Consider the following 14,781-nt stretch of genomic DNA (forward strand, 5'->3'; position numbering starts at 1 on the left):
CAAACACCGAGATTTCCCACAGCTGTCGAGTTCACAAATCTTCCCATTTCCTATTCCTCTAGGTCTGTTTGACTGTGAGCAATAAAAAAGCTGAAGCCCCTCTGCATTAGTTTTGCCCAGGAGGTACAGTGGAACACTTTGTTCCTCTGCACTCCCATTGAGGGCTTACCTGGCTGCTATTGTGGGAGCATGAAAACACTCTTCACCACTGTGTGACAGAAAGGGGTAGAGGACAGCTTTAAACCATGGAGTTGACACGATTTAGGAGTTTCTAAAGTGCCATAAAGCATACCACAAACTACGAAAGCCAATTATTCATTTTATTTCATGGCAGGCTTTCAAACTTGTGGAAACTCTTAAACACCTTTCTTTGAAAACTTAAAATTGGAGACTGGAGAATTCATTCACCAGAGATGGTGCTAGAAGATGTTAAGAGTCCTTTGCAAAATGGTAGTTACCATGAGTTTCGGGTATAAGCATTTTAATAGAAGAAAACTTGCCACAGACTAGGGCAGGTTTCTTCAAGCAGGTAAGAAAATTGGACCTGAGCCAGAAGTGACAAAATCAGTGTCCTGTTGTTGACAGTGTCTTGATTTTATATCATCAATAACAAATTACTCCTCATTTTTCAGTCTACTTTTTAAATTAAAGGAAAAAATCTCCCACCAGCACATTGACTCTTTCTTCATAACGAGATTACCTATCAAAACAAAGGGAGTAAACACCCCTTCACCCACCAGGTTCCTTGAGTACCATTTTGTACCATAAACAGAAATTATAATCCATATAATCCACAACAGTAATTTTAAGAAAAAATTACTAAGACTAAGACTAAAGACTAAGACTAAAGACTAACTATTAAAAATGAGGCAAATTTCAAGTTAAAGCAGTGAGTTATTGTTTTTAGAGAACTCTCAAATAACAAACTAAGCACATGATTTGTGCTTAGATGGTACAAAAATCAAGATCACATACTCCAAGTCAAAACAATAAATCTAAGAATTTTCACACTGAGAATCCTCAGCATCAAGAACATAACTGGCCAATTCCCAACTACTGCAAAGACCTAGCACAACATTTTCCAGAGTTTTGCTTCTCAGCTTCCTTTTTTTTTTTTTTTTGAGGGCTGTATGACAGCGAGTGGTTTCTTGTTTTGTTACCATTTACGTTTAATTAAGATGTTCCACACTTCTTCCTTGTAAGCAGTTGCTTATCGTGGGACTCACTCAAGTCTCTTTGTGAGTAACTTGCAGGATTGTCGTGAAAGTCAGTTCCCCTTTCCCAAATCACTTCCATGTTACACGTGTTTTCACTGACTCTGTGGGAGTAAGAGACGGAAGCAAAAAGGGATTTTGGAAAGCATGTGTAAGTGCATGCCTTCCAACAATATTCAACAACAATCTGAACACCCAGTCAGTAAATAGGATGAAACACTGCAGAGTGCTGCAAATGGCACTAGAAGCTTTGACTTCAGTACCTGATTCATATGGTCCACAGAGAATCTATTTTGAGTCATTTTATTGCAGTTAAGCTTAAGACTTAAGCTATTGCATTGCCAAAACATGAATATCTTTAAGTGGGAAGATGAAGACAGTACACTTCTAAAAAGCAAGTTTGGGAGTAGCAGAATGGATCAAATTTTATTCCTGACAATTACATTTGTGGGAAGGAGGGAGTGAAGACATCTTCATTGGTAAGCAAAGGCAACTTTCTAAATGTATAATTATAAAACAAAAGCATCTGAAGGCTTGTATTTTGAAAAAAGCTTTGCAAATAACCTTTCTTGTTTACAATGTGCTGTTACTATAAATAGATATACACAAGTATGTCTGTTGCATGTATTTTGGCATGGGCAAATACATACTGCAACACACCTTTCATTTGCATGTTTAGTGCCAAATGCGTGTTAGTGCTCTGCCAATATGAAACAGCCACAGCAACAGGGAAAACATACAAAGGCAGTGAACTCCAATTCTACCTCAATTTCCTGTTCCCACAAAAAATGAAACCTCAAGCCAAAGAAGTGGCATAAGATAGCACAATAGGGTGGAGCTCAGGTTAATCACAAGGACAACAGGTTTGTCTGTATATACCTTTTGACCCCATAATCATCCCTATTTATGCAGAGACACATAGAGAGTATTCACCTTCCTGCCCAGAGGGAGCCAAGGCAGGAAGTGAGGCTGCTGGGCAAATATCAGTGTAAATTATTGGTGCTTTTGTAACATAAGTGTGCCTTCTTTGGGGGTATTTATGAATTAGGCAAGAAATTAGCATGAAACTGTGTGTACATAAAACTGTCGTCTGCTGTTCTTAACCAAATATTGTCAAATTAGCAATAACCACACTTCCCACTGAGGGCTAGATATTTAAATGCTTTAAAAAAATCAAAAGCTATTTTTGGGTTTATATGAACCAAAAAAGGGGCTGGAGCTGTGTTTTTTCAAGGAGGAAATAAACTTTATGCCCATGTATTTGCTGCCTCTGTCAAAAGTGGATGACTGGATTATCATTTGAATTTATAGAGACTAATTGTTTAAATCAAGCACCTTGAGAAATTACACAAAAAACTTGAGGACAGAGTTTCCTTCTCCAAAAGACTAAAAGAAACTGAATACATATGTGGCGAGTAGAAATGCTATCTCAGATATACAAAGTCTCTCTGAAAATCACTGACCAGGTCAGGCATGCAAACTTAATGGAGAAAGCAGGCTTTAGACTGAAGATCCCTGCAGCAGAAAGGGTTATTTACAAAAACAGAACATAGTGTTGTTTAGAGGATGGCTAGGAAGAAGAAGAATAGAAGAACTGTTCAACAATACATTGAATAAATTATTGCACCAGTTTAAGTTAAAACATTAATCCAGTCCTCTAGTAAAGCAAAGGTATTAGCACAATTGGAAGCAGAACAGACTTGATGGTCCATTGGTCACTTTCAGTACAGTAACTTGTGTTCTAGGATATTTGCCATAATACATAAAAGCCAAAAAAGCCGAGAGTGTGGAATTAAACAAAGACATAGAGCAGGTAAAATTCAGCCCACGTTAACCTGCCATTCTTCGGGACAGCCACAGGGCTCAGGGCCACCAGCTCAGCCTTTTGGTTGGAACAGTAACAGGTGTTCTTTCTGCACCTACCATCCATGAGAACCAACAGTAGTACACATTATTTATTCGTATTCCTATAGCTCCTACAAATTGAATACCATATATGAATATCAAAGGAGTCTGGAATTGGCAAAGAAGTTTTAATACACAGATAATTTATATGTAGGTATCTTTTCTGAAAGTCAAGTGCACTACATATTTAATTCTACAGTTTCATCCTAAATCAGAAAATTTTGCTTCTTGTTCTTACTTTGACCTTCAGTTTTAAATGATGTTTCAGAGTCACAAACAATTCAAGGACTGAGAGCTACTGCCTATTTAGTAAATACTTTAATAAAATGATACTGAATCACTGTAAGATTTACCAAAAAAAAAAAAAAAAAGAAGTTGCAATCTGTGGATACAGTCCATTAGGCAAGAGTGGTTTAATAAAATCTTTTAACAGCTAAAATCATAGCCAAATTTGACCCACCAACAGTAAAAACAGCATTAGTTTAAATTTACTAAACTAAAACCCCCAAACATCACCCTGTGTAACACTTGCAAAATTCAGCAGTGTGGATGTCATTACATTTGTTACAACTGGACACAATGAAATTCTCATTTTGTAAGGTGAAATTGTATTTCAAGACTTCATAACACAGAAACATTACTTGCATTATATGCATAGTAGTGTACCTCCAACATCAAAACAGAAGTCTAGAGATATAACATGAAGATAAAAATCTCCTAAAATAGTAACTGCATAAAAGTAATCAGGTTCTCATAACTCAGTTATTAACATCTTAGTTGATTTTAAGTTCTCCACTTGTACCCCAGTGAACAATTACTCCTGTAAGTAGTCTCTAGTTACTCACATAAATGGTCTCTACAAACTTTAGTGGGGTTACTCCTGAAAGTAATAGCTCACTAAAGTTCAAAATGTATAGGTCATTCCTTAAAACATTTACAGAGAAATTTAAATGAACACTTGGAATTACTAACCTTACTTATTAGTTCATGATTTTTCCCAATGCTACCAGTATCAGTACTAAAAACACAGGGACCATAAAATTTTAGAAGAAATAAGATATGAGCAATACAATCTCATAAATAATAAGAGATCCAAGAAAACAATAAGAAAAAAAACCTAACAAAAAAAACCCTTAAGAGGATCTAGGATGACTGCCCAAAATAGCTCCCCCCACCCCTAAAAAACACACTTATACACACACAGATAATTACTGCTTACTGATTTTGGGGGAGGAGCATATGCCCAGCAGTCACCCAACTAAGGGGAAAACCAGATAAATACTCAAGGGTGACACTTGAAATCATCAGCTTCTGCTCACTCACCAGTGGCAGAAGAACTCCTCAACGGAGGAGGATTCACTCCTCTACCACTCTGCATTGGAGCTCCACAACATTTTGGTATGTAATTTCATTTTATTCTCCTTGGTTTTAAAGGTAACTTCTTCAGGATACCTGTTTTCTGTCTGGGTAGGGAAGAGGGCTGATATTTAGGGGCCAACTTCCTCACTGCCACTGGGGCTATTTGTAAGGCTACAGGTAAAGGCTACTGTTTTGTAAAGGCTACTGATTTCAACCTTGGTGAGATTTTTGCCACTGATACTGAAGGACCTAGAACTTCATCCTTCATTTGCTGTAACACTAAACAGAGGCAGTAAGGTGAAGGAAATGTTATGTACTTTCACTGAAAACTTTTCTTTATTTCAGGAGTTTTTATATATGAACGCTTGAACCTACTTTGGGGCTCTAGTTTAAGTAATCACTGTTTCTGAATACTGCTGTTTTGAATAGACTGTCATCCAACTAAAATTATTCTTTTTCTAAGAGTGAGACTATTGCCTCTAAGCTATCCATCCAAGAGCTCTATCATTCAAAGTGGTAGCAATGATGATTCCCTTTCTCTTAGAGGATTTCTCACAACTAGTGAATGCAGTAGGAACTAAGCACAAAATAATGCTACTTTTAATACCAATAATTTAAGAAAACTCATTTATTCATGCACAAGAAACAGAACTAAACAGCTTTTCTTTACAACAAACTTTTTCTACCTTTTCTAACACAGAACAGATTTGGAAACATGCATTTACAAATATCTTTACTGCTGCTGTTATGTCTGAACATTGTCCATGGTGGTGATGGATATTTTTCTGAGCGATATCAGAAACAATCCAGCATCAAGGGGCCACATTTTCTACCATATAATGTCAAGAGTCAAGGTAAGTTTACTATTTTTTCATAATAAACTAACACAATTATTCCTAGAGGATCAACACATGAAAAAAGCTCTTCGCTTACACTACTAGTATTCAGATTTCACTAACAGTTTAGGTTTATTAGAATAATTTTGTAACTGCAGAAAGAACTTGCAGTGGCTCTGGAGTTGCCTCCTACTGACAAAGATGCACACCTGTCACATAATTTTTTTACACAATAATCACCAAAGGCATGTAGAGCAGAAACATGGGAACAACTCCAAATATTCACTTCAATTTTGGGAGTAACACAACATGATAGTGCACATAATTATGTACAATATGCTAATTATCTTTGAATTTCTTGAGTCAACACTCAGGTTTCTAGCAACAGACCTGTCACCTACAATATTCAGGAAGAACTTTTACATATTTTGTCATGTTATCTGTACTCAAAACAGACATTAGGTGTGAATTTAAATATATATATGATACACAGGGGAAAATGAAGACCTGTTTGAAGCCTAGAAGGGCAAAATAAAATTATATATATAGTTGTAAAAATGTGCCATAAATTTCTACATAGCTTTTTCATGACTGATTTAAACTTACACTTTAATTACAGACTAAGCAAATAGCAATCTGCTCTCTTTAGTATATCACAAAAAAAATCTTCATTGCATAAATCAGTCTAATGGCAGCTTTTATAGGCAATACATAACTACAATGCCATACACTGTGCCATCTTATTTCTGGTTATTCTCTCTTCCTTGTAAGTCAGTTAGGTGGCTATACTTAATGTTTGAAACTATTTGAGTTCTGTTTTATTCTTCCATGCTTAGGCCAAAGTGTCTTTAAAAAACTGAAATCAAAGTTTCTGATCTGTATTCAAAATTGTCATCACTAAAATTAAGAGAACTGAATCTTCCTTGTAAACACTCACCTTCCCCCAGTGAGAACAGCATTATTTTCTTTCAGACATCATCAGGCTATCCAAAATAGCTTTTCTTTTTTTTTTTCTGTATCCCATCTACTTTCACTTGTAATAATCATATTTGGGCAGAAATTAGGAAACTGAATGAGGGACTCAGAAAATAGCATTAGCAAATAAATTTCTTTTCACCAGAAAAAGGACACAGGCATATCTGGAGAGCAGAATGGTTGCTCAGGGCATTGCATCCACATTCCCTTCATTTAGGGGGTTTTGTTTCAGAATAGCTCTACAGACTGATCTTATGGACTATCTGATCATGAGCAGCACACATGGAACCCAAAGACACTCTGGTCTCACACCAACTGGTGTCAGTGCTGGCCCCAATACCAGTCAGCTCCAACCCACATGCTCCAAGAATCTCTGCAGGAAGAACCAAGTGAAAGCAGCATGGCTGGTAACCTTACCCCAAAAAGTTCTTCTGGGCTGTACTAAAATACTGTCACAGTTTCATCCATTGCTTTTAGCACAAGGACTGCCTGGAATCCAAACAGCACTCCCAGATCAAATTTAGGTACATGTATAAACACAGCTACTCTGAAGACTTACTAACTAGAAGTCTCACTGAGTTAAATGCTGCATCTCCTCCCTTCTTCCTCATTAACTTTTCATAGTGTTTTTCCATTACTTTATTCAGAAAAATTTACATATTTATACTATTTTTAAGTGAAGTGTAATATTTACTTGGCTATCCTCTACCATACTTCATTTACTTCTCCTCATAGTGGTTTTTCTTTCCGCCTCTGTAGAAACCATTTGGGAAGGGAGAAAACAGCGACAAAATAAGCAAGAATCAGGGTAGACAGACAATGGTGTGAAAGGGGGAAATGAATTGTCCTGAACTAAGCTTTCACTTTATATATTAACACAGAATCTAATGGGAATAAAAATTCATATTTAGAATGAGAATGATTATATCAAAACCTGAGAAGTATAAAATGCTCTCCATTTAGGAAAGGTAACAGAAGACTATATACTAGACCTCAAAAGCAGGAACAGCCTATAGTTTCACAGACATGTGAGTCCAGTCATTCAAAAGTACTTGACTAATTTTCACTTGGTGAGCAAGCATAAAAATGGAAGACTGTTATTTTTGAGTCTGGAAAACAAGCATTCTATAGAGAGTTTTTAGAAGAATTTAAAGAGGGAAGACTGTTAGAGACCATCACTCCTAATCTGAGATGATCTCAGAAGAATAAAACAGGAGCCCACAGAACCAAATCAATCCAGCTTTTGTCTAGTGAGTTCTTCCACATGCAAGTAGCTCAAGTAGCAATGGCAAGCTTTTCATTGTAGCTCACTTTTCCTATTTAATCACCAAACACTGACTTCTACAGACACAGTTACCAATAAATTATCTTTCTACTCTGTACAGCTTTGTCAAAAAGTAGCCTGGAACTGAGATTTCAGTCTAAACCCAAACTGGTGACTCAGGATAACATAAAACAGATCACACAATTTCTGTTGGCAACCAAAGCCTATTAATGCTTCATTTAGTTTGGTGAAATTGTTTAAAAAGTCTTGGTCTTCACAGCTGTCCACAATATAATTTTTTGACCAGTAGCTCTTTGGCTTGAAATATTTGAAAAATCCAAATTGAAATCAATAACTGAATGAGGCCTGACTATTAAGTGATGTTTAAATAAGCCATTACTGCAGGTTATGTTAAAGTCTACATATTGAATTCAATACATATATGGGGTTTGACTGCACTAGAGAATGTAAACCAATTTTGCATCAAGGTATGTGCTGAGACATGTAAGGAGTAGACAATCAATACTTCAATGCTCTTGGTATAAATCCTATTTTACTAATGCATTCAGCATTTCCTTCCTCTGAGGAATAACCATTGCTTTTAGACAGCAGAATTACAATTACAATTTTAATCTAAAAGCAGCTTTAAAACAAACTTTGAAACAACACAGCTCACAGAAAATCTCTATAACAACATGAGTGCTGATAAAGCCTTTAATATCTTATGCAAAAAAGATAGGATTCACCACTCGGTGAACCTAGGACTGATATATATACATGAAAATAAGGTAAAATTAATAAGGAGATGCACTCTGAGCTCAAATCTGTTGCAAATAACCACCAAATAAAAAGGTTTGTCAGTAAACCACAGATTTTAACAGCTATTTTCCTTTTCATTGCCTTAAGAAGGATGCGATAGGAAGATGTGCAAAGTAAGTTGACATGCATTTGTGCTGATTTTATGCATCAGCAGAAAAGAAAATGCATTCTCTGCACTTGCTAGATAAAAACTGTCAATATAGAATAAAGGCAACCTTGCAAATCCAATAACAAACCAAAATCAAATGTAGTTCACAAGCAGACCTCTATTATTTTTTAAAAAACAATACGTAGAAGAATAGTTTCCTTCTACACCTCATTTTTGGTTCAACAGGACTAGCTACAGATTGGAAAATGCAGTTCATTATCTAAGAGACAGCCAAACAGCCATTGCATAAACATCCACGCAAATGTTTATAATATGTTTACACATGCATATGTATATAAATATATATAAACACACACACACACGGATATATATGTGTAATACATACACTGGTCTTTTCGTGAGAGACTGAAAAATTATAGCTGATGCAATTGATGAATTATCAATCTTTTCTAAATATGTATTCAATAGAGTATGTTGCGCTATAAAAAACAGAATCCAAGTTCCTTTTAGATCCTTCAGTTTTTATTTTTAAAATTACTTCTTAAATCAGCATCCATCACAGATATGCCATTGTGTTCTATAATGCTGCCAGTTGTTAAAAACGACTGAAGTAATCTCACAATATCCAAGTTAACCTTGTATGTAATGTCCAATAAATCAGCATGCTAATTCCAGCATGAAGCTACAGGCTCCTCCAAAGCACACACAAAACTAAGCAATGAGCTTATTTATTCCTCTGTTTGTGACATTTGGTTAAGTGGCTCCACCTGCTGTTTTGGTAACTAAGAAAATGAAGCAGTATTAAAAAAATCCAACAGCAACAGAATTCTGGCAGTAGAAGGAATTATCAGTTTTGACCTGCTATTTTGTGAAATTTTTACGACAGGCAGAAGTCTTTCACACAGTATCTGAAAATATAATATGCATATGTTTACAAAGGAAACAGTGCCGTGACTCACTTTTGAAAACAGGAGGCAGGGGAGAAGAAAATTCTCACTTCTTAAATGTAGCAGTCACTTAGTATTTTCAGAAAAGCTGCTACACCTGCACAGACAGCTTTCTGTGATTTCATTCATCAAGTCTGATGACCTGCTAAATCTGTTACCTGGCTGTTGAATTTTTTTTCCTTACTTAAGTTTGCATCTACCTACACAGCATTTTCTAAGCTCTCTGATGATCCTGAATGTATTGAAGGAAAAAAAAAAAAATTCTAGACCCCTTTAATCTCACATTTCAAACAAATTGGCACTTGTTACTTGTAAGAGCTCTGAAACACTTTTACTCTCAATGTCAGGTTCTCAGTGACCAACACAGTAACTGAAACTTAACTTCTACTAGGCTGAAGTTAAATTAACCCTTCATGCACTTCACCACCATGCTACATGGCCTGCAACTAAATTGTAGATGCCCTGGTTGATCTGGTTTCTTCTCTCTCACAGGTGTGCAGGTAAGGGGGGAACAAGGACCCCCTGGCCCTCCAGGCCCCGCTGGACCAAGAGGACAACCAGGTCCTGCAGGAAAGCCAGGATTTGGAAGTCCGGGTCCCCAAGGGCCCCCCGGTCCCCCAGGACCCCCCGGATTCTCTGCAGTCGGAAAGCCAGGAGTGCCAGGCCTACCAGGAAAGCCAGGAGCAAGAGGATTAAATGGTGAGAAAGGAGAACCTGGACCTGTTGGACTCCCAGGAGCACGAGGGCCACAGGGGCCCCCCGGCACTCCCGGCCCTGCAGGACTGACTGTCCCCGGCAAGCCAGGACCACAAGGCCCTCCAGGAGCTCAGGGGCCAAGGGGACCACCTGGTGAGAAAGGAGAGCCAGGTATCCCTGGTATAAATGGACAAAAGGGAGAAAATGGATTTGGCATTCCAGGCCGCCCGGGTGGCAGGGGTCTTCCAGGCCCACAGGGACCCCGGGGCCCCCCTGGTCCTGCTGGGATAGGGAAGCCTGGTGAAAGTGGTCTGCCAGGTCAGCCAGGTCTGAAAGGTGACCGAGGTTTTCCAGGTGCACCTGGAGCAGCTGGCCTCCCAGGTCCGCAGGGTCTCCCAGGTGAACCTGGAGAAGTTGGTATTGGCAAGCCTGGGCCAATGGGACCACCAGGAGCAGCAGGCATCCCTGGAGCCAAGGGACATCCCGGACCTGCAGGGTTGCCCGGATCACCTGGACTCCCAGGTTTTGGAAAGCCAGGATTGCCAGGGATGAAGGGACACAGAGGGCCTGAAGGTCCTCCTGGCCTTCCAGGACCTAAAGGAGACCAAGGTCCAGCTGGTGTGCCAGGAGAACCAGGGCCAATGGGGCCACCAGGAAGCATGGGCCCTCATGGACTCAAAGGTTTGCCTGGTGAGAATGGCCTGCCTGGGCCCAAAGGTGACATGGGCCCTGCAGGCCACCCAGGATTCCCAGGGGCTAAGGGGGAACGAGGCCTACCAGGATTAGAGGGAAAACCAGGATACCCAGGTGAGCAGGGTCTCGCTGGTCCTAAGGGACACCCAGGTCTCCCAGGTCCAAAAGGTGATACAGGCCCTGCTGGGCTCCCTGGGCTGCCTGGTCCAATGGGTCCACAAGGAGCCAAGGGAGTGCCAGGGACCAACGGTGAGCCAGGCCCCAGAGGGCCCTCGGGAATACCTGGGATCAGAGGCCCCATTGGCCCCCCCGGCCTGCCAGGAGCCCCTGGGGCTAAGGGTGAGCAAGGAGCACCAGGACTGCCGGGCCCAGCAGGCATTTCCACCAAAGGCTTAAGTGGACCCATGGGACCACCTGGGCCCCCCGGGCCTAAAGGCAGCCATGGTGAGCCTGGCTTGCCAGGTCCCCCAGGTCCTCCCGGTCCCCCCGGCCAAGCTGTAATCCCACAGATGCCTGAAGGCTATGTTAAAGCAGGAGAGTCTCGGGACTTATCAGGGATATCTTTCATAAAAGGAGGAGTAAACCAAGCTCTGACAGGGATGCCTGTGTCTGCTTTCAGTGTCATCCTCTCAAAAGCCTACCCTGCGGCAACAGTCCCCATCAAATTTGATAAAATCTTGTACAATAGGCAGCAACACTATGACCCCAGAACAGGAATCTTCACCTGCAGGACCCCCGGACTGTACTATTTCTCCTACCATGTACACGCAAAAGGAACAAATGTTTGGGTTGCACTGTACAAAAACGGTTCCCCAATCATGTACACCTATGATGAGTACAAGAAAGGATACCTTGACCAGGCTTCTGGCAGTGCTGTCATTGACCTCATGGAGAACGACCAAGTATGGCTCCAACTGCCCAATTCAGAATCTAATGGTCTCTACTCCTCTGACTATGTTCACTCTTCTTTCTCAGGTTTCCTGTTTGCTCATATCTAATATCCCACTTTCCCTGTCCTGACACACTCTCCTTCAGACCATTTTAACCAGGTATTGATCTGATTTGTCATTAGCAGGTCATGCAACTTCAATGTTGTAATAGGAATGGAGGAGGGAGTGAGAAGGTAGAAGAGAGTGGTTCAAACCTAGTAGAATAATATTGTATGTTTTTAGAGAATTGTCATAAAAAGTTTGTTTTGAATGATGATTGTCTGACTGAATGCAACAATAAAATTTTATGAATTAATATAATGCACAGTCTCTCTCCTTTTTCCTTTTATTTTTTTGAAAGGAAAATCAGAATTTCTATCACTTCTCATAACACAATAAAAGATGCTAAATAATACTTTATTGTATTTGAATTAACTGAAGGTATTTTATTCAAAGTAAATGGTCTCAAATACACCACAGTCACCTCAACAGCTGGACAATGCACTTAAGGAACATTCTATATCCAGCTTCATCTTTAAGCTATAAACAGGAGACAAGAACAACAACTCTAATACAGTGCATATCAATATCACAGTTTTCATTTAGTTTTACTGTTCTTATTAATGAATAACTATCTTGGAGAAGGGTAAATTTAATAATTATTACATGTTACTGAAGATCTAAAGTTTCACAATATGAAAAAGCAACCACATTTGAAGTCTTGAAATCCACTTGCCTTTCTTTAAGGCACATTGATGCAACAAACTACTTCAATATTTTCAAATCTCCTAACATTCTGTAAAACTATAATATTCAGAGTACTATAAAACAACATTGACCAAATCCAAACCTTAAAAACAGTGTCTGTTTTTCTCAGTGTCTGCATGCTTGTGAATCATGCAGACACTGAGAAAAACAGAACAGCTTTACCACCTCTAAACTGGAGATAATCCTTGCCTGGATTTTCTGAACAGTTCATTCTTTTAAAACACAATAGTGTGAGAAATATATTTTACTTATTTGGTAATTTTATCAGATGATGGCAGTAATTAGTCAGTAGACATAAGCAAGTTTACTATATCTGCATACAAACATGTCTCACAAACATTAGTCATTTCATTCATTCTTTATGCTACTATGAAAAGTTAGTGTATGAATTATGAAACCGTAACAGTTTGATGACACATTTCTTCCAATGACAGTTGCCATTCATGTGCTTTAAAAGTATCATATACATCAAAACCTTATGAACCCTTAAAACTATTATGTTAGCTTCAATTTTTTAAACAGAAGCTTTTAATCACTTGCACTGAAAATATGTAGGCCTGTTTAAAATTTTTGTGATATTACTATTTCCCCATGAAAGCAGAACTTAAGGCTTGTCATGTTGTGTACGTTTGAAATCAGCAATGTCCTAAATACTTGATAATACACTGGAATTAATAAAAAAAGCTTGGGTATCTTTTGCTTGATGATTGATCCATCATTAGCAAAACTCTGTAATGTTTTGGAAGCTGTGAAGACCTACCAAGAAAGCAACTTGAAGAATTTTTTTTTCTTCCTCTTTTTAAGCGCTGCTGGATAAGGAAGGCTGTGGTTTAGGCTATAGTTCAGTAAAATAATAAATGCTTACAAAAAGATGTAATATGAGATCTATTTATTTTTAGCAACCAAGTAGTTATAGGCAAGCAAATTGTTGCTACTATTACAAAAACTACACACAAATGTTTGTATGGAAATAATACAAAGAACAGTGCCACAATTTATAAATAGCAACCAAGCAATACTTTTCTTTCAAGCTAAAATAAAACTCCAGACACTTGAGTCTGAATTGTCTATTCCCACTTATCCAGCTTAATGTTTCAGGACAAATATTAATTGCAGATCTTTGAAGAATAATCTCTTTTTTGCACTAAAACTGTTTGTCTGTGCAGTTGTTCACATTAATTCAACAGCACTTTCTAGTAGTTAAACATAGCATGTGCTGCTGTCCATCCACTCCACCAACCTGGAACTTTTGTTTCAGAAACAAATAGGTGGTTTGGATATGGGAGCTGCAAAATATGACTTAGTAGTTGTGAGTCTTCTGGTTAATTTCTTTACACATGAAATGTATGCCAAAGCACATACTTGAAATTGTTGGAGATGCTTGGTGGTCAGCAGTACATTACTGGCCTGTGATTCCAATTAACTTAGAAGAAACTGGGCCAAGGCAGCACTCTTAAAAGCATAGTTTACTAACCCTTATCATTCATCCATCCATCCATCCATCCATCCATCCATCCATCCATCCATCCGCTTTAAATCAGCTTTTGTCCTTTATGTCTTTGTCCTTTGAACATGTGGGACTTCAAATAAGTCTGCAGCTTTGTATCTGGTGCCCATTTTTTTTTAAAGTCACTAGAAAAGCAACTCTTAAAACTGAAAAGCTAGAGATGGTACAGCAAATTGTGGCAAAAGCACAACTTATACTTTGATTTTAGCTTTGGATTTTCAATTTAGAGGGGACCTTGAGAAGGTCTGTAGTATTTTTAAGTTTTTTAACATTTCTCCCCATGAAGAACAGCAATCTTATCTAAGGATAAAGCCCTTCCAAAAACCCCACTTCTTCTGGATCTGGGACAATAAAAGAAAATCTGACATGAGATTCAAAGGAAAACTTCAGAGCCTGTAATAGTACAAAATCACTTCCAAAGAAGTACTGAAATTCCTGAAGCCTTACATGATCAAAAACAAGAAGCACCCAAACAATCCCTTCTCTATTTAGCTGGAAAGTACAGCAAAGAAATGCACCAAATTTACTTTATTACTTGCTTCTTTGTTGCAGTTTTCACAATTAAGACAAACAAAGACTTCTCACCACTGCTGCATCAACATCAGGAACTACTAATATTTTGCACAATTTTTGGAAGATTGTTTCTTTTGGCCAGAAAAGCATCTTTGCTTTTTGTTTCTTATAACAAAAGTTAACTGAAGTTGCATATAAAAGATAAAACACATATCACAGACATCTAGATTCATTATTTTCGGCCAAG

At 38.5% G+C, this 14,781-nt stretch overlaps 2 protein-coding genes across 2 annotated transcripts in view; one reads left to right on the forward strand and one right to left on the reverse strand.

The window, feature by feature from the left end:
- NT5DC1 (5'-nucleotidase domain containing 1) overlaps nucleotides 1–14,781 on the reverse strand; it is a 129,532-nt gene that overhangs the window by 100,733 nt on the left and 14,018 nt on the right. The gene's annotated exons all lie outside the window — the stretch shown is intronic.
- COL10A1 (collagen type X alpha 1 chain) lies at nucleotides 4,307–12,071 on the forward strand. Its single transcript, XM_085056125.1, has 3 exons — nucleotides 4,307–4,517; nucleotides 5,179–5,332; nucleotides 9,921–12,071. Exons 2-3 carry the CDS (start codon nucleotides 5,194–5,196, stop codon nucleotides 11,813–11,815), a joined length of 2,034 nt encoding a protein of 677 aa, XP_084912251.1. The 5' UTR covers nucleotides 4,307–4,517; nucleotides 5,179–5,193; the 3' UTR covers nucleotides 11,816–12,071.

Source organism: Lichenostomus cassidix, chromosome 3, assembly GCF_008360975.1.
Source record: "Lichenostomus cassidix isolate B80296 chromosome 3, HeHo_3.0, whole genome shotgun sequence".
In the NCBI taxonomy this organism is placed as follows: Eukaryota; Metazoa; Chordata; class Aves; order Passeriformes; family Meliphagidae; genus Lichenostomus; species Lichenostomus cassidix.